Source organism: Notamacropus eugenii, chromosome 2, assembly GCF_028372415.1.
Source record: "Notamacropus eugenii isolate mMacEug1 chromosome 2, mMacEug1.pri_v2, whole genome shotgun sequence".
In the NCBI taxonomy this organism is placed as follows: domain Eukaryota; kingdom Metazoa; phylum Chordata; class Mammalia; order Diprotodontia; family Macropodidae; genus Notamacropus; species Notamacropus eugenii.
This window is the reverse complement of record NC_092873.1, coordinates 332,233,661-332,256,907: the sequence shown is the minus strand read 5'-3', so window position 1 is coordinate 332,256,907 and position 23,247 is coordinate 332,233,661. Positions and strand designations below refer to the sequence as shown.

Sequence of the window (23,247 nt, the reverse complement as noted above, 5' to 3'; positions counted from 1 at the left end):
ATCTTTATCCAGTTCATGATCACTAATCCTGGATATCCTAGAAAGCCCTCCTCTCTTCTTCTTCTATACTCTTTCACTTGGTGATCTCATCAGCTCCCATGGTATCATGTCTATGCTAATGATTCTCAGTTCTACTTACGCAACCCTAAACTCTCTCCTGAATTCCAGACTCACATTTCCAACTGCCCACTAGATATCAACAGACATATCAGCGTCTCCAAAGCTAAACTCACCTTTAGCCCCAAACCTGTCCCTTTCCAATCTTCCCTATTACATTTAAGGGCAATCCATTATCCTCCTAGTTACCCAGTCTCAGAAACTAGGTGTCATCACTGAATCCTCATCCTCTTTTAGTTTTCATATCCAGTCAGTGTCCAAGTCTTGTCATTTTCACCTCTGTAACATCACTCCCAAACTTCTTCTCTCTTCTGACCCTGATGCTGCTTTGATGGAGACTTTTACTACCTCATGTCTGAATTATTACAATAGCCTACTGGTTGGTGTCCCACCCAGCCTCAAGTGTTTCCTTACCCCAGTCCATCCTCTATTCAGCTATCAAAGTGATCATCCTAAAGTGCAGTTCTGGCTATACCACCTTCCTTCCTATTCAATAAACTCTAGTTACTCTCTATCACTTCAAGGATCAATTATAAAATACTCTGGTATTCAGATCCTCATAACTTGCCTTACTTTACCTTTCCAGTATTCTTACATGTTGTACCCAACTAATGTACTCTACAATCCAGTAACATTGGCTTCCTTGATGTTCCTCTAGTAAGATACTCCACATTCAAACTGGATACTTTCATTGACTGTCCCTTCTGTCTAGATCTTCTGGTCTTCCTGACTTCCTTAATGTCCCAGCTAAAATCTCACCTTCTAGAGGAAGCCTTTCTTTATCCATAATTCTAGTTCCTTTTCTCTGTTGATCATCACCAGTTTATTCTATAAATATCTTGTTTGTACACAGTTGTTTTCATGTCTTTCCCATTAGAATGTGAGCCTCTTGAAAGCAGGAATTGTGTTTTGCCATTCTTTGTACCCTTAGTGCTTAGCACAGTGCCTGGCACACAATAGATGCTCAGTAAATGCATACTGACTAAATGACTTTGCATGTTAAAACATAATGTATAGTAAAGGAGTAGATGACTTTCCAAACTAATACTATTAAGAAATAAAAATCATACCCCAAACTTTTGTTAAACAATAAAATCAACCTGGCCAACCTGGGGAAAAATTGCTGTCCCTAACCCTTAAAGAACTGATGTGTCTTATATTCATCAGCTGATAAAAATAAAATAACATATGAAAGAGTAGAAAACATTTTTAGGTGCAGACTGTCTAAATTGAGACATTCTGAAAAGGAAAAAAACATAGACACTTATTACTGAAACAAAGTCATGAACTTAAAAGTTGCTTAAGGGTCACTTAGATTAAGCTGGTTTCAACAGCTGGACTCCATCTTTTTGGACATGAGATGGTTCATATTATGGTTATGTAAGTAGGGAGGGGGAAGGGAAACTGGAATGTGTGTTTCCTCATTTAAATTCTCATAAAAATGATAGTTTTCAAATGAAATTCTCAAGCCAAAGCTTCTTATCCTTTTTTTAATGTCAGGAACCTCTTTGGCAGTCTGGTGAAAGCTAATACTACTATCATTCCTCACCTATAAGAAGGATGTGTTAAAGGAAATGTTAAGTTGCAGTTAAAGTCTAGTGAAAACAAAATGTACTTTTTTGTATCCAGACCCTGAAATTTCTCCAGGGACTCCTTGGGGGTTTATAAACATCAGGTTAAGAACTCTAGATCTATGGGGAAAATTGGAAAGTAGTGTGGCAGAAAGTAGACATAATCTAATATGTCACACATTATACCCCCATTAAATCCAACACTTCTCTTCCCTCTAGCCTGAATCGCTATACTTTCAGCAGATGACCTAGTCTCCTACTTGATTGACTGGGAAGTTCAAGATCATCCACCATAAGATCACCCTTTTCTAGCCCAGTGCACACCTTCACATTCTCACTGACCCTGTCTTCCTTTTTTCACTTCAATCGTAGAGAGTGAGACAGCCTTTGTGCTCATCAAAGCCTGCTTGTCTTTGCACTTATGTCTTTTATATCATTCCCTCTATTCTCTTTTGGAAGCCTACACAATCGCTTCTTTCAATTTCCCTTTTCTCTTTCATCTAATTGTTATTTCTATCATAACTCTAATTATACCCAGATACTGATATCCACCCCAAACAATACTTCTTATATGTCTTTTCCTTTTCATTGCTAAACTTCAAAAAAAAATAGTTGATACTTGCTGAAATTCACTTGCTTACCACCCAATTAATTTTAACCCCCCCCCATAATCTCACTTTAAAATAAATTCTTAATCTGAGATCTGTGAACTTAAAATATGTAGATGTTATTGGTATAGACAATTTATGTTATAATAAAAATTGGTTTCTTTTATAATATTCCATTTTATTTTATGCTTTTAAAAGCATTATCCTATGAAAGGAGTCCAAAGATTTCCTCAGACTTTCAAAAGAATCTACAGCAAATAAAAAAGTAATTAAAACTTCCTTCTGTAAATTCATTCTATTGAAAGTGCACTCTCAAAACACACCATGATTTCTTCATTACTTAATCCTTTTATAAGTCCTTATCCTACTTGACTTTTCTGAAGCATTCAATACTATCTTGTCCTCTTGATTCTCCTGGACCCTGGCTTCTCTTGGGTTTTATGGCATTGCTTTCCTTGTTAGCCTGTAATTTGTCTGATTTTCTCTACCTTCTCAGTTTTCCTCAATATTTCATCTGCTTCCATCTGATTGCTAAGTGATCATCTAAGCCACCATTTTTGTTTTTTAACTGGATCTCTCCTACAACTAACTCCTTTTCATAACTTCCTCCTTTCTATAGTATCACTCTTCTAGTTTCCCAGGTTCAAAATCTTGTAGTTATCCTTGACTCCTCTCCATTGCACCCCTAGTCACCTAGTCAGTTAGTCACCTAGTCAGTTTGATTTGAATTTAGAAATATCTATGGAATGCATCCTCTATATCAATTCCATGTGGCTAGTCTAGGTTTCTGGCTATCTCGATAGTTTCTTATTTATTTACTATACTCATCATTTCTTCTCCCTTTGAATCCAGCCTATACACTATGGTCAAGTGTTCATCTTAAAATACTGCTTTAACCATTTTACTTTCCGTGCGTAAAGACCATTGGTGGAACTCTGTCTCCTACAGAATGACATTTAAAGGTCTTAATCTGCCAGTCAAGATGCTCCTTAATCTATTCTTTATTTTTGTTGTTGTTCAGGTGTTTCGGTCATGCCTGACTCTTTCTGATCCCATTTAGGGTTTTCTTCAAAAAAAAGGTTTTGTCATTTCCTTCTCCAAATCATTTTACACATGAAGAAACAGAGACAAACGGTGAAGTGAATTGCTCAGGGCCACACAGCTAGTAAGTGCCTGAGATCCATTTTGAACTCAAAAGAGGAGTGTTCCTGTCTCCAGGCCCAGCACTCCATCTACTACACCACTTAGCTGGCCTTTGTTTACTATAGCTCTACCCTTTCCTTCCATGACACAATTTTTTGATTGCAATCAAATCAATCTGTTTCCCAACATGCCATAATACAAGCATAGTTGCTTGTATTATTCTCATCTCACTTAAAATGTCCTGCTAATTCCTTTCTGTCTAAAAATTCCTTTCTGCTTTAAAAGACTAGAGATTTGGGAAAAGGAAGAAGCATTTATTAAGTGCCTACTATGTGGTTAAGTACTTTTTAAATATCTTATTTGATCCTCACAGCAGATCTGTGAAGTAGGCACTTTTATTATTCCCTTTTTACAGTTGATGAAACTGAGGCAGATAGATGTTAAGTGACTTATCCAGTGTCACATAGCTAGAAAGTGCCTTAAACCAGATTTAAACTCAGGTTTTCTTGACTCCAAATCCAACATTTTATCTACTTTGCCACTTAATCTGACTCCATATAGGTTTAACCACTACTGAGAGGGCTGTTCTTTTACATAACAATATCTTCCTACAAGGGTTGTAAAGAGACTAGTCACAGAGGACTCAGCTGGTGGTGAGTCCCACACTTTTAGAAAATATGTGGGACTTAAGTGGAGACTGGGTAAGATTTGGAAAAATAGGAAGGAATAAGGAGGGAGAAAATATATTTTAAAAAGGGAGCCTATGTGGAAATAGAGTATTAGATTAGTCTGGTTGCAAGACAGCATTTGAGTAAGAAGCAGGAAAAGATAGTACTGTAGAATTGGCAAGGACCAGATTGAAGAAGGCTTTGAATGTCACCTGACTAACACCGTTAGATTTCATTTAGTAGAAGATAGAGGACCACTGATGAGTTTTGCCCATGGTGAAGGAAATGCAAGATTACATTTCAGAAATATTATTTGGCAATATATAGATTTGATTAGAAAGAGGAAGCGATTGAAGGCAGGGAAACCAATTGATAAACTATTGTGATAGTCAAAGTTTAGAGGTAATAAGGGTCAGGACTGGCCATTAGTAAACAGAAAAAAGAAAATGGGCTCTTTGTGAAGTTACAAAGAAGGAATCAAAATGACCAGTGACTGACCAAATGTAGGGAAGGTTGGGAGATTATGGTGAAAGAGTAAAAACATCAAGTTTACCTCCAACATCTTGATTATGGGTACCTGGGAGAAATGAGAGTATCACTGATAGAAATGACAAAGTAACTGAGGGGAGCTGACTTTAAGTAAAAGATAATTAGTGTGATTTTAGATAGACAGAAAATGAGGCAAATATAACAAGTAGGATATTCCAAGTACATTTCAGCAGAAATCAGGTCGGAAAGACAGAGATGATAGTTAAAGCCATGAGAACATATGAGATCACCATGCAATTAAATAAACATTTATTAAGTCCCTACTCAATACCAGACAATGTTCCATTTGCTAGAGTTATAAAGAAGAAAAAGACAAATTCCATATCCTCAAAAAGGAGGTACAACACATATAAAGACTAGAATAACATAAGGTTGAACATGATGGGGCCACAGGAGAAATCCAGACAAGTGTTACAGAAAAAAAAAATGAAGAAGAACTCTGAGCTTGGGGAGTCAAAGAACAGAAGACATTCATAAACTTCATCTAAATACTGAAGAAAGAGAATCATTGTGACAAGCAAAGGATAAGGGCGTGTCTGTTTTTTTTATTTTTTTTCCTATTTTTTAAATTAATTAATTAATTTTTTTAACTTTTAACATTCATTTTCACAAAATTTAGGGTTTTAAATTTTCTCCCCTTTTGTCCCCTTCCCCCACCCCAAAACACCGAGCATTCTAATTGCCCCTATCACCAATCTGCTCTCTTCTGTCATCCCTCTCTGCCCTTGTCTCCATCTTCTCTTTTGTCCTGTAGGGCCAAATAACTTTCTATACCCCTTTACCTGTGTTTCTTATTTCCTAGTAGCAAGAACAGTACTCGACAGTTGTTCCTAAAACTTTGAGTTCCAACTTCTCTTCCTCCGTCCCTCCCCTCCCCTTCCCTTTGGAAGGCAAGCAATTCAATATAGGCCATATCTGTGTAGTTTTGCAAATGACTTTCATAATAGTCATGTTGTATAAGACTAACTATATTTCCCTTCATCCTATCCTGTCCCCCATTAGTTCTATTCTCTCTTTTGATCCTGTCCCTCTCCAAGAGTGCTGACTTCAAATTGCTCCCTCCTCCCATTGCCCTCCTTTCCATCATCCCCCCCGCCCTGCTTATCCCCTTATCCCCCACTTTCCTGTATTGTAAGATAGGTTTTCATACTAAAATGAGTGTGCATTTTATTCCTTCCTTTAGTGGAATGTGATGAGAGTAAACTCCATGTTTTTGTCTCACCTACCCTCTTTTTCCCTCCACTAATAAGTCTTTTGCTTGCCTCTTTTATGAGAGAGAATTTGCCCCATTCCATTTCTCCCTTCCTCCTCCCAATATATTTCTCTCTCACTGCTTGATTTCATTTTTGTAAGATATGATCCCATCCCATTCAATTCACTCTGTGTTCTCTGTCTCTCTGTGTGTGTGCATGTGCGTGTGCATGTGTGTGTATGTGTGTGTGTGTAATCCCACCCACTACCCAGATACTGAAAAGTTTCAAGAGTTACAAATATTGTCTTTCCATGTAGGAATGTAAACAGTTCAACTTTAGTAAGTCCTTTATGACTTCTCTTTGCTGTTTACCTTTTCATGCTTCTCTTCATTCTTGTGTTTGAAGGTCAAATTTTCTTTTCAGCTCTGATCTTTTCATCAAGAATGCTTGAAAGTCCCCAATTTCACTGAAAGACCATTTTTTCCCCTGAAGTATTATACTCAGTTTTGCTGGGTAGGTGATTCTTGGTTTTAGTCCTACTTCCTTTGACTTCTGGAATATCCTATTCCATGCTCTTCAATCCCTTAATGTAGAAGCTGCTAGATCTTGTGTTATCCTGATTGTATTTCCACAATACTTGAATTGTTTCTTTCTAGCTGCTTGCAATATTTCCTCCTTGACCTGGGAACTCTGGAATTTGGCCACAATGCTCCTAAGAGTTTCTCTTTTTGGATCTCTTTCAGGCAGTGATTGGTGGATTCCTTGAATACTTACTTTGCCCTCTGGTTCTAGAATCTCAGGGCAGTTTTCCTTGATAATTTCATGAAAGATGATGTCTAGGCTCTTTTTTTGATCATGGCTTTCAGGTAGTCCCATAATTTTTAAATTGTCTCTCCTGGATCTATTTTCAAGGTCAGTTGTTTTTCTAATGAGATATTTCACATTATCTTCCATTTTTTCATTCTTTTGGTTTTGTTTTGTGATTTCTTGGTTTCTCACAAAGTCATTGGCCTCCATCTGTTCCATTCTCATTTTGAAAGAACTATTTTCTTCAGTGAGCTTTTGAATCTCCTTTTCCATTTGGCTAATTCTGCTTTTGAAAGCATTCTTCTCCTCATTGGCTTTTTGAACCTCTTTTGCCAATTGAGTTAGCCTATTTTTCAAGGTGTTATTTTCTTCAGCATTTTTTTAGGTCTCCTTTAGCAGGATGTTGACCTGCTTTTCATGCTTTACTTCCATGTCTCTCATTTCTCTTCCCAGTTTTTCCTCCGCCTCTCTAACTTGATTTTCAAAATCCTTTTTGAGCTTTTCCATGGCCTGAGCCCATTGTGTGGGCTGGGACACAGAAGCCTTGACTTCTGTGTCTTTCCCTGATGGTAAGCATTGTTCTTCCTCATCAAAAAGGAAGGGAAGAAATACCTGTTCACCAAGAAAGTAACCTTCTATAGTCTTATTTTTTTTTCCCTTTTCTGGGCATTTTCCCAGCCAGTGACTTGACTTCTGAATATTCTCTCCACACCCACTTTGCCTCCAGATCCTCCCAGCCAGTGCTTGGAGTCTGAGATTCAAATGCTGCTTCCCAGCCTCAGGGCTTTGGGCGGGGGCAGGGCTGCTATTCAGTATGAGATTAAGTTCAGGTGCTCAGATCAGGTCAGGGCCACCTCAGGGGACTTGGTTCCCTCAGGGCATTTATGCAGAGACCTTCAACAATGGATCCAGGTTCCTGCCTGCTTGGGGAGCCCCTGTCTGTTCCCGCCTCTGCTGCTGCCTCCCGAGGTGGCCTGAATTATGGGGGCACCCCACTCCCCTCTCGGCAAGCTGAGAAGACCCTCTCACCAACCTTTAGGGCCCATGGGTGGAGGGACCCGCGCGGTCGCTGGAGATTCCATCCCTGAAGCCTGCTCGGATCTGCTCTTCTCGGTGCCGTGTGGCCAAGGCAGGGCTGGGCTTGACTCTGGGTCCACAGCGTGAATGACTTTTTGCGAGAGGTTTTCAGGGCTCTCTGGAACAGAAATCTTGTCTGCTCCGTTGTTCTGTGGCTTCTGCTGCTCCAGAATTTGTTGGGAGTTCTTTTTTACAGATATTTTATGGGCTTTGGGTTCGGAGCTAGCGTATGTGTGTTTTTCTACTCCGCCATCTTTGTGTCTTTGTTTTTATATAATGTTGCTATCATACACATACACACATGCGCACACACACACACACACACACACACACATACACATAGACATGGAGATGAGATGGGATAATTCTATATTATTCTGGATAAGCAGAGCTGTGACTTAACTTGTCCTTATGGTTGTGTGAGTGGCTTTGCTCCTCTCTTTTAGGAGGATTATTTTCCTTTCAAACTGAGCTACAGGAAATATTGTAAAAGGAAATGGTTAAGATAGTACAAAATGCTTCCCAATTCCAGTTGGCTGATCAAATTCTTATTCATTTGCCTAGAAAGATCCAGGTCCAAGTTTCTCTGACTGTTGGAGGAAGTTATAAAAATGAATTATTTTATTAGTATAGTTCAAGCACCCAGCTAGAGAAAATTTACTGTAGTAAAATGCTACAGTTGTAAATTTCCCTCTTGGGGACTCCCCCATGACCTCTCTCTGCTTCAAGGAGCAAGGATACACACTGATCAGTACTATAGTGATTAACCACATTTTTCATACTTAAAATACAGCTTAAAGAGAAAGACAAACATAATCTTATGAAATGGATATTTGGAAAATAGGCATATGCTTTCTTAGGGGTTGGGGAAAGGGAAAGCAGAGAAGGAAAATTGCATGACTTGCTGACTTCCTGTGTAAAACAAGGAAAGTTTCATTGACACAGTTTTCCCCTTGTTGTATCTATCCCCTATTTGATTTATCTACGTGGTTCCATTTCTAGATTCCAACACTGTGGAGTTTGTGACTGGTGCTGCCTACTCCATAGCTTCTGTCCAAGTCCCCAGCATTGCTTTTGGATATGGCAGCTATCGCTGCACATGTCACTCTGATTCCTGTGCGTTCACGTCACTGCCATCACACCTATTTCTGAGCTTCCCCTCACATATGCCTCAGCATCCATCAGAATGGTAGAGGCTAGCTTGTAAAAGTTCAGGCCTTATTGACCACAAAATCAGTGGAACTCTTCTAGGGAGTTAGGGATAGAACCACTGGATGATTTCTGTCCTGACCAGCAAATTTCATCCTTTAACATCCATACTTCCTTGATAATACCATAGACATACACATGTGTGTATAATATTATATAATATATAAACCAGTCCTTTTTTCTAGCAACATACATAAGTATATATATATATATATATATACACACACACACATGTGTATGTACATATATGTGCATATACATACACATGTTATATATACTATATGTGTATACACACATGTGTATACATATGTATGTTTGTTGTTGTTGAGTCCGATTCCTTGTGAGTGACCCCATTTGGGGTTTTCTTGCAAAGATCCTGGAGTAGTTTGTCATTTCCTTCTCCAACTCATTTTATAGATAAGGAACTGAAATAAACAGGATTAAAGTACTTACCCAGGGTCACACAGCTAATAAGTGTCTGAGGTCAGATTTGAATTCAGGAACATGAGTCTTCCTGACTTCAGGCCCTGCACTCTATCCATTGCACCACCTAGCTGCCATACATATACAAATATTACCTAAAAAAGAGCATTAATTATGGCCCACATTTAGGTTTTATATAATCCAGAGAATGGGGACAAGTATAGCTTATATTCAGGTCAATATAATATTCATGGTCCATTCCACTCGTTTGGGACTTAGCATGTATTATCTTGTAGTGCTATTTATCTTCGTGTTCTAACTTCCTGATTTTATTGTGCGCACTTCAAGAGCAGAGACAATGCTTTATGCCTTTTTATAAATCCATTTCCTATCATACCCAGCTTCTACAAATAGTGGGTTCATTAACTGTTTGGTGTTGAGGGTAATGTTGTCTTATGAAGCAGAGGAAGATCTTTTTCTCTATCTCCAACTTTTTTGCAAATGCACGCATTATAACAATGGCCAGTCTTCTGGACATATACCCCCAGATGTCAGAACCAGGCCTCAGCTGGTGACTAGGAAAGTCAGTCTGAGGGAAAAAAAGCAGGAAGAGTGGCTATGAGTACCATGAAGAAAGGTCTGTTTATTGAGTATCCAGGATTGAAAATAATAATTCCTGAAGAAGCAGAACATATCAGTGATTTTTTTTTCTGGGGGGTGGGTGGTGGTGGGCTGTCCAAAGATATTAAGAGTAAGTGTTAAGAAGATCAGATTCTAACTATTTGGAAACAAGACAGAGAAAGTTGAGGTAACTAAGGCAGGAGATAATAAGATCAAGAACCATGAAATCAGTCACTAAATGAGAGAATCATGGAGGTCTGTGCTTCAGGAAAGCACCTAGGTTAGCGGATCAAATGAGATAATACTTGTTTTAAAAAGTACTTAGCACAGTGCCTGGCATATAGTAGGTACTATATAAATGCTTATTCCTTTTCCCTTCTCTTGCTTTCAAGAAATCTAAGGGACATCCATCATGGTGAAGTGAGGGATACTATGAGAAGAGGCATTTTCCTGTAGATACTTTCTCTGCCTTTACATACAGTAGTATTCAAGCAATTATTCTCTCACTCTTTCATCATAGCTAAATTATTAGAGATTTATTCTTAACTCTATTGAAATGTGGATCATACAGAATTTATTGTTGAAATGTGTGTTTATGTATTCTGCATGGATGATCTGAAAAAGGACTCTGTTGTATAGGTGGTGCTAAAACAAAGGGGTACCTCCATGAATCAAGAAGATGACATGCTCCAATTTCTTGGCTACTGTGCTCAAGAAAACTCACTGTGGAAAAACATTACAGTGAGAGAACATTTGGAACTGTATGCAGCAGTGAAAGGAATGGATAAAAAAGATGCCGCAGTTACAATTTCACGGTATGGAACAGAGAGAACCCATACCAGTTCTCTCTAGGAAAAAGTATGGTTATTCTTTTGTATACAATCAGGTATGGAAATTTCTAATGATATTCCCCACAAATCATGGATCATTAGTGCTGGAGCTGGGATAGAACCAAAGGTGTACTGGAGCCATCTAAAAAGCTGGTTGTTAAATTTTCAACATGAGTATTTATACCTTAGACGTGAGCAAATGATACAAATCAAGCCTTGGTTTATTGTTTTGTTGATTGTATAGACTTGAGAGTGATGAAGAAAATGGTAAAGATGCAAAGTTTGTCGGTTAGTATATTTTCTCCCCCAGAGAGCCAATTTAACACTTCTCAGCCCACTTCTGGATAGTTATCTACTTTCCTGTGTCTCAATTCAGCGATCATTTGCATAATACAGCTTAATAAGAAATTAATATGTGTATATGAAATTGACAAACAAAGCAAATCAAAATTAAATAATAGAAAACCATGTAAGTAACAAATTTCAAAGCCAAAAACCTTTTCCAAAGATCAACAAAGTACAGTCTGAGGGCCATATCTGATTTGTCTACCCATGAGCTAAGAATGATTTTTACATTTTTAAATACAATAAAACTTTATTTAAAAAATGTAAAAATCATCCTTAACTGAAGGGTCATTCTAAAGCACACAGCTAGGCCAAATTTGGCCTGTTATTGAAGGTTTCTAGGAGGGACAGGAACTCTCTTGTGCCCAAATGAACCTATTTTCTGATATTCCAGAACTGGGATTTTCAGAATGATCATGACCGACAATTCTAGTTACAGTTATTCCTCCCACATCACAACTTTCCCTGTCTCAGTTTCAATATATCATGGGTAGACATAAGAAATTGAATGGAAATTTGAGGGGTGTTTTGTGGAAATTGCAGACAGATGACACAGAAAAAGTTTAAAAACTCAGAAGTACATAAAATATATGTATAATATTAATGTATTTTATCTTTTAATACCATAATAATTCAGATTTCTTTTCTGGGATGAAGGGAAGACCAAAATTTCTATATGGAGTTTCTGGATTATGGGGGCCTCTGTGCCACTAACCCCTGTGATGTGGAAGGGATAACTATACTCTCTTTTGTGAGTACCTTTTCCCAATATCCACCAATGGCAGAGAGCTTGATAACACATTCAGTGTATTTTCTATCAGATTAGCAGATGCTCTCACACTTCAGGAACACATGAAATTTCCAGTCAATCAATTGTCACCAGGCATAAACCAAAAGGTATGTATTGTGCTTGATGTTCTTTTAAGCACCACCATGGTAAGGCTAATCACAAACAGTGATTGTCTTCATTTCAGCTGTGTTTTGCACTGAGTATTCTGGGAAATCCTTCCATAGTGCTTCTGGATGAACCATCAACTGGAATGGACCCAGAAGGGCAGCAGCAAATATGGTAAGAAGAATTAGAATAAGCCTCAGACCTAGCAATAAGAGATCTGATTGAATTTTAATCTTTTAATTTGTTCTATTATAATTAAGCCTTGAAAGTCCTATTTCCTCATTCACTCAAAGTGATCAACTCTAGGAAAATCAATATTTAGCAACAAAAGATTCCTTGTCATTTCCTAACTTCTTAAAGAGGCCTATTCATTGAATGGGCATTACCTCACTCAGAGTAAGAACCAGAAAAGTCCTTAGCCTAAAAGGGCCAGGGTCTCCCATTGCTCCTGGGCCACCTCCAGTTGTTCTGATGAGTATCTGGACCCAGATGGCTCTGGAGAAGAAAGTGAGGCAGTGACCTTGCACTGTTTTCCCTTACTCAAAGTCAACTGCAAGTAATGTCTGATGTCATGGTCCTCTTCAAAAACAAAGACAAATACAACAACATCCTGAGGTTAAAGAAACCACCTAAAGTTCCAGTAAATCCTTCAAGGATTTTATTATATTCCACAGGTCTTTTGTCTTATGAGTTTATTTTAATCTTTATTATTTGTTGATTAATTCAATGTTTGTCTCTTCAAATCCCAAATTATGTCTGATCTCAGAATTCTTCACTCATCATTTTCTTTCCTTCAATTCCTGCTTCTAGTTAGAGATGGGAAACACAAGTTGCTTAGTCCCTTGCTACTCTGCCATTTTCCTTTACAGAAACATTTCTCCTTTTATCTGTTCTGAATTCCCCAGACAAACTCATTTCTCTTCTGTCCAGTTTTACAGAAACATTAGCGTGCTTCCAGTAATTACAAGCATTTTCTTGGCTTCATTCCAGGCAAACTATTCGAGCAACTGTTAAGAACAAAGAGAATGGTGCTATCCTGGCAACACATTACATGGCAGAGGCTGAAGCTGTGTGTGATCGGGTGGCCATCATTGTGTCAGGACAACTACGGTAAAGACTAAACACTGCAGGGAAAAGAGCATTTCTTGTGGAGCGGGTCTTCTGCTACCCTACTCAATATCATGAGCTGTTGGGTCTGCTGGTCTGATTTAATAATGAGGCCTTGCTTCCCTTCTTTGCTTACTCTCAACACTCACCATTCAGAGGCCAAAGAATAATAACAATCTACAGCAATAGGTTAAGTTGCCATTTTCAACTTCTCTCTCTCCTTTATGTCCCTGTTTTTTGGATCCTAGTTGTATTGGTTCTGTTCAACATCTGAAAAGCAAATTTGGCAAGGATTATTTACTAGAAATAAAAGTGAAGGCACCTGAGCAAATAACGTCCCTACATATTGAGATTCTGAAGCTTTTCCCAAGAGCAGCTCGGCAAGAAAGGTAAGGAAACTTTTTCCTGTGGTGGCAAAAGTTAACTTTACCATGACTTTAGGGTTTCTTGCTTTACTATAAATTTTAGTGCAGTTTGATTCCTGAGGAAGATATAGATAACAGGACCTGGAATATTTAGTTCCCCTGGGAATAAAGAAAAGAATAAATTGCTGTTTCTAAAAGGTGATTATAGGACTATTGAGGGCAAAAGTTACAGATAAAGCTTCTCTTTGAGAAGACTAGCTACTAAGGAAACCATACCATTAGTGACTTTTAACACTCAGAAAATGGAGAAGTAGAATAGAAGTTCCTTGAGGGCAATTCTGTTTTATATCTGTATTCCCAGCTCTTAGAATAGTGCCTTTCACATGGTTCATTACTTAATAATAGATTGTTTATTGACTGAAGGAATCTAGATTGTACGTTCCTTAGGGACAAAGACTGCCCTTTACCTCTTTTTCATATCTCTAACACTTAGTTAATGCTTGACATATAGCAGGCACATAAATGATTACTGATTGATTGACAGTGAGGAAAAGATGAAATGGTCAAATACAATTTAAAAAGTAAATAAACTAAGACAATTTCATTACTTGAACAATCCATTTTGAATTACTGCCAGGTAAGGAGTCTGCAGCCTTGAGGCCATGTGTGGCATTCTAGGTTCTTGCATGCGCCTTTTGACTGAGTCCAAGTTTTATAGAGTAAATCCTTTTATTAAGGGAATTTGTTCTGTGAAGTTTGGATTCAGTCAAAGGGGCGTACTTGAGGACCTAGAGGGCCACATGTGACCTCAAGACCACAGTTTCCCCACCACTGTGTAGTTAACCTAACATCTAAAGACTGAACGTAGATGAAAAATAAACAAATATAGTCCATAGAAGCTTTGTGTCTGTGTTGCAATTCTCATTTTCACTGATGAGTTTGGTCCCTGAACATATCTCCACTTCAAGGTTCTAGGGAGTAACCCAAAGTGGTTTGGGATGTCTGGCTAATGTCATTGGCTCAAATCCTCCATTCTTTGCTGTGTACCTTATTAACAGCAATTTCTGAAGATTAGTGCCTCAACGTCATTTAACCAAATAATATCAATACACTTTTACATAAAGATATTTACTCTAAACGAGCAGTGAGAACAGAAGACAGACATTTACCCCACCACTTAGGTACTTCTTTTCTTCTATTCTACCCCAATCCCTGAAGACAGTAGGGACATTTAAGGGATTTACTATAAAGCATTTGCCCTCACCAAACTTACTTCCAAATGTGGCATAAACGAGCTATTCACCTCTACCTTTGCTCTAATATTAGGCCAGCTGAGGCATTCTGTACTTATCTCCTTCCCTGGCTCAACTGCCCTAAACTTCTGGCATTACTCCTCTCAGTAGACTTCTGGTAGTTCATTCTTCCAACCTTTCAAAGCTCATAGGGTCTCAACTCAGTTCACTCTATTTCTAATACTCTTTCACCTAAGGCAGGAAAGACTAGGGATATTAGAGACACAAAGGACGGTAGAATCCTGTACTCATGGTTTCACGTAGACTTGGGTGGGTACAGTAGGCCACTGAAGTTAACTAGTTCTATCTCTCACCAGGAGGCTTAGACTCATCTTTGTTTCTTTGCCCTTATGATTTCAGAAGAGAGAGACAGAGAAAGAGAGATACAAAGATCCAGTTGGTGCCTTTTGAAAGTATACTCAGTTTTGGTTCAGAAGTCAACCAAAAGTTCATTTCTTTTTTCTTTTTTGGAAGGGGGGAAGGTAACCCAGTTGGGTTTAAGTGACTTGTCCAAGTTCACACAGCTAATAAGTGTCAAGTGTCTGAGGCTGGATTTGATCAAGGGCCATCTGACTCCAGGGCTGGTGCTCTATTCAACACACCATCTAGCTGCCCTGAAAAGTCCATTTCTTTACCATGTAGTCTGTTGACCAGAAATAGTCACACCAGCTCATGTTTCAAAATGGAGAGCTGGCTTTCTTCATTACATATCTTGTCACTTTCAGAAGTCAACTCACCAAATGCACATAGTTGGAGGACTGAGTTTCATTGGTCGATCTCTTGTTATACATCCCCCCTTCCCTGCCAATCAACATTTCAAGTTCTTTTACAACCATTCGGTGGGGGATTGTGGTCCTACTTACTTCTCTTGACTACAGTATTCTTTCTACTACACTGTTCTTCAACTTAGTATTGTAGTCCATCAGAGACTTACTGTAGCTTGATTGGAGTTATATTACATTTGTATTGTCTTCAGAAAGTTGTGGAGTTTTATGGGTGAGGGGAGTGGAGGAAAAGGAGGCTGCAGGCAGGGAGAAAGTAGGATGTGGTAGTTTCGGAATATGAGAAAATTTCCCAAGGTACTTACTGGGAGGGAGTTCTAGGTAGGGTGTCCACCTTAGAGGTTTAAAGAAGTCTAGGCAGGTGAACTCCAGGTTGGGAAGAAAGGTAATGTCTTAGAAAGGATAAGAGAGACGCAATGTCTATGAAATTCTAAATGTTAATGAATTGTTTTAGAGTTATACTTTTCAGTTAATATATGAACAATTAGGTGACACAGTGGATAGAGTGCCTGGCTTGACATCAGGAAAACTCATCTTGAATTTCAGTCTGGTCTCAGACACTTACTAGCTGTGTGATCTTTGGCAATCACTTAACCAGGTTACCTCAGTTTATTCATCTGTAAAATGAGCTGGAGAAGGAAATGGCAAACCATTCCAGTGTCTTTGCCAAGAAAACCCCAGATGGGGTCATGAAGAGTTGGACACAACTGAACAACAGTTAGTATATGAGATCAAAACTTTTTATTGAAAATGGAAAATTATTTCCAGTAATGTCGTTTATTTGAAAGAAAATGGTAATTTGCAACTCTAAAACTAAGAAACAAACTTTTATTTCCCCCCATCTAAGGTATTCCTCTTTGATGGTGTATAAGTTGCCTGTGGAAGATGTTCAACCTCTCTCTCAAGCCTTTTCCAAATTAGAAGCAGGTAAGACTTCAAAGGCAGCTTTGAAAATGACAATCTACATAGCAGATTGCCAGGCCTAGAGGCCTGAGGGCTACCCGAGTCTTCTTACCTCACCTCCCGAGGTCTTCGGTTGGCCAAACCGGATGCTCGTATGAGAGAAAGGACGTTCCAGAGTCGAACAAGGGTTGAGCTTTATTTCAGGGTCTAGTTACAAGTGCAGGGGAATTCTTCCTTAGGAGGGAGCGAAGAATCTCCCAAGGAGGCAAAGATCTTACAATAAGAGATTGGAAGTAGAAGTATAAGCGGGGAGAGAGGGGGAGGGGAGAGAGGAGAGAGGAAAAGCGGAGCCTTGTTGGCCTGTCCGCTCCGCGCCCCTCTGCCCAAGAGAGCTTTCAGGCTTTCCTGATCCTACTTAAACTCTCCAGCAGCATAGTTTGCATCTGAATACCGTGCTGTTAGATAACAATAGTGTGCCCAGATCCGGGACAATCTCGAGGGCGGGGAGAGCTCTCTCCCATCACGTTTCTCACGGGAAGAGGTGGAAATACACGAGATAGCTTGGTTCACCTCGATTCCCAGTCGTTTCCTGGGGGGTCTCGTGAGAACTCTAAGATTTAGAAGTTCCCACCTTTACCCGCCCGAGACTGTCCACATGGAATTGAGCTTCCAACCCTAGCATCAGATGATGAAAACTAAAAAAAAAAAAAAACAGTGTGATTAGCAATAATAACTCAAAATTCCTAAAACATTTTAAAGTCTTTTCTCCTCAAAATGAACACACTGCTTTGTATATTTGAAATTTAATGTTGTAGTTCCACACTAAATTTCACAAGGAGTCCCCTTGTGGATGCTCCCTTTTGAACTTCTTTTGCTCTCTTTTGTTTAGTTTTGTATGATTTTTCAACATTGCTTTCTTCCTTCCTCCTCTTCTTTCTTTCTTTCTCTTTTCATAGCCTTCGTATTTTTCTTGGAGTATTTTTATTTTTTCTCCATCTCTTTCATTTGATTTCTAAAGCCTTTTTAAAGATCTTCTATAAATCCTTTTTGGGCAGGTGACCATTTGACAATACTCTTTGGGGGTTTCTTTGGTTCAATATCCTCCTCTGAAGATGTGCCCCAATCACCTCTATTTCCTTAACTTTCTATGGTTGGATTCTTTCTCCTTTGTACATTTTTTTTTTTTTTGTGGTGAAAGCTTAATTTTTGTAATCACCTCTAGCACTGGGGTATGGTAAATGGTGCCTCTTGGCCCAGATCTTCCACTCTCCTCTCTACCTTGGAAACAAAGCTAAATCTCCAACCTCCTGTAAGTCCCTGCAGCCAGAGGCTTTCTGCCCCACTGCTTCTGCCCTCACCAGAGTGTGCTGGATAATTCTCACCCCACTACTCTTCAGTGCAGCACAGCAGACATATATAGACCTAACAATGCATAATTGGGATGTACACTTTCTTCCTGTACCCAAGATATAGCTGAGAGCCTGAAGAAACTTAACAACCTATTGCCATAGGTGCATATAAGAAAAAGGCAATGCAATTCTAAGGATGATGAAATTATGAGCAGGAAACATATACTTGGGAAACACAGTATCTCATTTGAAGATTTTGATCTTGGAAAGAAAGAGAGGATATAAGAAGCACAAAAAACCAACCTGGCTAAGGCAAAGTGTGGCATAATGGAAAGACTACCACATTTGGAGTCCAAGATCCTCTGTTCAAATCTTGGTGCTGCAACCTGTGTGAACTTTAAAAAAAAAAACAAAAACATTCCACCTCTCTAATGCTCAACTACTTCATCTATAAGATCAAAAGAATGAACTCTATGGTCTCTAAGGTTTTTTGCAGCTCAAAATTCCATCACTCTAGAATGTCAAAGATGAGGGAGTGTTTTTCTTGATTATGGCTTATAATAACAAAATGGAGTTCTAGAACAGAGAGCTTACAAAGACACAGTGGAATCTGAATAAGGCTGAGCAGCAGGAGACATTCCTTATCAGCAGAGGTTCCCTTGATCTTCCCCAGCTCAAACACCCAACTCTCCCTACTATCCATGGGGTGAAAGTTCTTTTGGATGAGCCCAAAGCAGCTTCTCAAACCAAATAACCCCAGGGCTTGCTGATTGTTTAAGGGACTTGTGGCTTGTTGTTAAGTCAGACCCTAGCCTGGAGGTGTTTACTCTCACTGGGACCCAAGCTCATCCTGGGATTTTTCTTCTTGAATGGACCCAGGAAGACCCTTGTGTGCCCCTATTCTCATTTATCTTCACACTTTGTTCATCCGAAGGTGTGTTTTAACTCTTTTGTGGGGGAAAATCTCGAGAGCTTGGAATTTTCTGACCTACTCCTCCATCTTCCCAGATTCCTCTCCTCAGAATGATAGGGTCTTGACCAGCGATGGAGTGTACCAACAAAACTAGTAAAAAATCATTGTCTCAATTCTTGCAAATATGATCAAAAAGGCTTTAAATTGAAAAGAGAGAGGGAGTTAGAAAATAATTCATAGATCTACTAAAGCTGATATGAGAGAACAGTAAATACAGCATAGGAAGAGCAGTAGAAGAAAGTAGAATTTTCTCAGAAGACAATATCCAAGAAGAAAGCCAGAAATAAAACTCATCATCTTGGATATTGACATATATAACAATTCTGACAAGGTTGGACAGACTGCTCATCCTGGACAAGTCACTTAAAATCTTTCAGCCTGTTTCTTCATCTGCAAAACAGAGGTCATAAAAGCACCTACTACATAGAATTGTGAGGATAAAAGGAGAAAGCTTACGTAAAGTGTTGTAAATCTTTTAAATGTCCCCCATCAGTCCTATGATACTGCAGCCACACTAGTATAAGCCCTCATCACCTTACTCCTTCGCTATTATAATAACTTACTGGTTGGTCCCCGCCTCAACTCTCTCCCAACTCCAGGCCATCCTTCCCTCATTTACCAGGTCTCTCTCTGTCTCTGTCTCTGTCTCTCTCTCTCTTTCACACACACACACACACACACACACACACACACACACACACACACACACACACACACACCCCTATTCAATAAACTCTAGTGATTCCCTGTTACCCCACAATCAAATACAAAATTTCCTCTCTGGCTTTTTAAGCCCTTTGTAAACTGGTTGCTGTGTACTTTTCCAGGTTTCTTACACGTTACCCTGTCTCCATGTTCTCTGTTCAATTCAGTAACATGGACCTGAAAATGACACTTTCTCCATACTGGGCATTTTGTCCACCATTTCTGGAATTTTCTTCTTCTTCATCTTTCTCTCTTCTCCTCCCTTCCCCCTGGGATTCCTTTAAGTTCCAGCTGTAAAATTCTAGTTTAACGCTAGTCCATTTCCTCAGAGATTGTCTCCAATTTATCCTGTACAAATCTTGTTAGTACATAGTTGTTTCCAAATTTTCTTTTTAATCAGACTGTGATCTCCTCAGGAGCACTAAATGTATTTGTCTTTCTTGGTGTCTGCAGCACTTAGTGTCATGTTTGGCACACAGTAGGTGATGTGTGTGTGTGTGTGTGTGTGTGTGTGTGATATTTATTCCTATAGAGGGGAAAAAAGACAGAGAGAAGTGAAGGGGCTCTCAAGAGGCCCCAAGAGGACTTCTTGCATTAAGTTGATGAAAGGAAGTTAAGGATCCAAGGTAGAGAAAGAATTGATTAAAGGCCTGAGAACCGGAAGAATGTACTAACTCAGTAGCCTCTGAGGAAAGAATGTATCCAGTGTCTAGCCAAGAGAGTCACATTATGCAGAAAGCTCGAGGATGATGAACCTGAAAGAGGCCCCTGTATTTAGTAATTAGATCACTAGACATCCTAGAACAGTAGTTTTTAACCTTTTTTTTCATCATGGACTGTTTTGACTGGTGAAGACTATAGACCTCTTCCCAGAATGTCTTTCGATGCATAAAAGAAAATGCATAGGGTTACAAAGAAAATAAATTATATTAAAATACAGTTATCAAATTTAAAAAAAAGACAAGTTCATGGAGAGCAAGATTGTCTACCTTAGAGAGAGTAATTTTTTAGGGGGGTCGGCACTGAAACCTGATACCTAAGGGTTTTCTCTAAGAAGTTTCATTAGTTCTGCTACTGGAGTACAGAAAATCAATAGAGATTCTTAGGGGATGAAGTTTGCTTGTCTGACAGAAGCAGAAAGGAAGAGGCCAAAAGGTTTCCATTGCAGAAGACGTTAAATATGGGGAGCAGAGGAGGGGATGGTCAAGGTTTGGTCTCAGTAAAAAAAAAAAGCAGAATGATGTAGATGAATTAGGGGAATGGAAATAGTTCAAAAACCAAACATTATGATAAATGTGAATAATTTATTTGAAGTACAACAATCAAAAAGATAAAATGTCTATGATTGAAGAATAATATTTTAAAAAATCTTATTCTTGGAGGTATACTGAGAGGATGGTGAATTCTAAGGTGTAGATATGTTAGATAGGGATTTAGTGGGGTGGAAATGGTTATTAGAGTGGAGAATACAGAAGAATTGAGAGCGATCATATTTATCTAGATAAGTATAGAGAGAGACCATGAACCAGGTACCAACTCAGGAAAAAAGTTGATTAGTTGCTGTCCTTTGTTCTCAAAGAGGACCAAAATGACATCACTACGTTAAAGTCAAGTTACAACATATCTTACTATGACTGATCGGACCAACATGAGCTTGGAATGCTCTGCCACAGGTCGGACACAAATTGTCCATTTCAATATTTGGGGTGGATTCTCTAAATGTGTATGAAAAAAGTAATAGAGTGAGTTTAACAGAATTGAGACCTGGAACAAAAAGTTGGTAGAGTAGATAGACTGCTGTGCTTAGACTTAGGAAGACTTAAGTTCAAATCCAGTCTTAGACACTTACTAGCTGTGTTACCTTGTGCAAGTCAATTAACCTCTATTTGCTCCATTTCCTCATCTGTAAAGTAGAAATAGTAATAGAACCTACCTCACAAGGTTGTTGTGAGGATGAGATAATACAGAATTGTAAAGTGCTTGGTATAGTGCTTGGCTCAAAGTAAGTGCTATATAAATATATTTTTAAAAGATGAAGCCCTAACAACGAGCAAATAGGAGCTTTGCCCAAGTACACCTAAATTCAGAGAGCACTGATAACATTTGTATTTCTTCAGTAGGTAGAGACAACTGAGAATAGTACCTAGTTAGTTAAAATGAGAAATTAATACTCTCCCTAACCTATCAACTACCCAGCTATGTTCCTCCTCTTTCCAGTCATTCTCTAATTCCTTTCCCAACAGCATCTTGTTTCTTGGTGTCCTCAGACAATAAGCTTCTGTATAACAGGCTATTTTCTGAGCATTCTTGAATGAAGAGATAGAAAAAAAATACTGTTTGAAAAGCTCAAGGATGTAGGAGAGTTGTTCATCAATAGAGGGGTATTCCAAAGGGTGCAGTGGTATGTATTAGTTGACTGATGAGTCACCTGGAATTGAACAGGGGAGAAATAGGGATCAAAAGAACAAGGGTGAACATTCAGGAGGGGGGAGTATGTACGTGACACTGCTTTAGGTTGGGATGACTAGGACTGAGAAGTCGTTAAAAAAGGAGGTAAATTGTTGTGCTTATTTCCTCAGCACAACTTCTTGTGGTGAATTTTCAGAATTAAGCTGTCCTTCATCCAAAGCAGGATTTAGAACCTTGGGGTCTTCAGTATGCAATTTTACATGGTACTTTCTCCAGGTGCATGAGGGTTTCCCTGATTAAGGTAGCAGCGGTTTAGGTCTCTTTTTGCTCTAGGCTTCCACTTTCCAGGGAAACTGACTAAATATTCATCTCCTAAATCATTGGCCACCAGATGCTTGAATGATTTCTATTTGCCATTTGTGTTGTACTATGACTTCTAAATAATGAATGATATATACGTGACAAATAGTCTAAAATAACATTTATTCTCATGCAGCTAAATGTACCTTCAACCTGGAGGAATACAGCCTCTCTCAGTCCACTTTGGAACAGGTATGTTATACTGTCAGGCAAGTTTAACATGCTTCGTGTTCTCTTTCCATTCATTTGGAAGTCCAGGGATTAATTTGCCTTTCTTTTTTTCTCTACCCATCTTTTACTGCTTCCTTCCCTTCCTCCCTATTTTTCAGGTCTTCCTAGATTTGTCAAAGGATCAGGAACTGGGAGATTGTGAAGAACTGGATACAACAGTAAAATGGAAACTCCTCCCTCAGGAAGAGCCTTAAAGAGCCAAATCTCCCAAATTCCTTTTAAATTCAGTAAAGTCATTTGTAACCCCATTAATTTGCTGTATTGATCTTACATTTTGTTACAGAAATAAGTTAATCAGATCTTTTCAAAGCATATATTTTTACTTAGTAACTAATTACATTTAAATTAGTGAAGGAAGATGAGAGGACTGGGAGGAAAGCAGTAAATAGCACTGGCCCATGATTGGCTTCAGCTACATAGATGTTCAGGGATTTTCTCTGCATTTGTATGCCCTTCTAAGTATACTTTCTGCATTCTATGAAATCAATAAACTATAGATATGATAGAATTGGTTTTTTATTAGATATGCTTCTTGGCATCTGATATGCCACAACATTATCTTCTATAGGTTTTAAATACATGAGACATTTCTTTTTAAAAAGTAACATAAATGTGAACTTAGAAATGTATTTATTTTAGAGACAATTGAGTCTCCTAGATGTAGCTAACTGGCACAGTAAGTGGAGAGCTGGCCTGGAGTCAGGAAAACCTGAAT

The 23,247-nt window shown here is 38.7% G+C and overlaps 1 protein-coding gene across 2 annotated transcripts in view; it reads left to right on the top strand.

Annotated features, from left to right (window-relative positions):
• Positions 1–23,040, top strand: part of LOC140528060 (ATP-binding cassette sub-family A member 9-like) — a 129,673-nt gene extending 106,633 nt beyond the window's left edge. The window contains exons 32-39 of one of the 2 annotated variants that reach the window (XM_072645527.1): positions 10,626–10,801; positions 11,983–12,058; positions 12,136–12,230; positions 13,047–13,166; positions 13,412–13,552; positions 16,450–16,529; positions 22,438–22,493; positions 22,631–23,040. In XM_072645527.1, the coding sequence (XP_072501628.1) occupies positions 10,626–10,801; positions 11,983–12,058; positions 12,136–12,230; positions 13,047–13,166; positions 13,412–13,552; positions 16,450–16,529; positions 22,438–22,493; positions 22,631–22,726 (840 nt within the window). In that variant the 3' untranslated portion in view covers positions 22,727–23,040. Of the gene's footprint in view, positions 1–10,625; positions 10,802–11,982; positions 12,059–12,135; positions 12,231–13,046; positions 13,167–13,411; positions 13,553–16,449; positions 16,530–22,437; positions 22,494–22,630 lie in introns of those variants that run through there. The other variant, XM_072645528.1, reaches the window with a different exon arrangement.
• Positions 23,041–23,247: the final 207 nt, after the last annotated feature.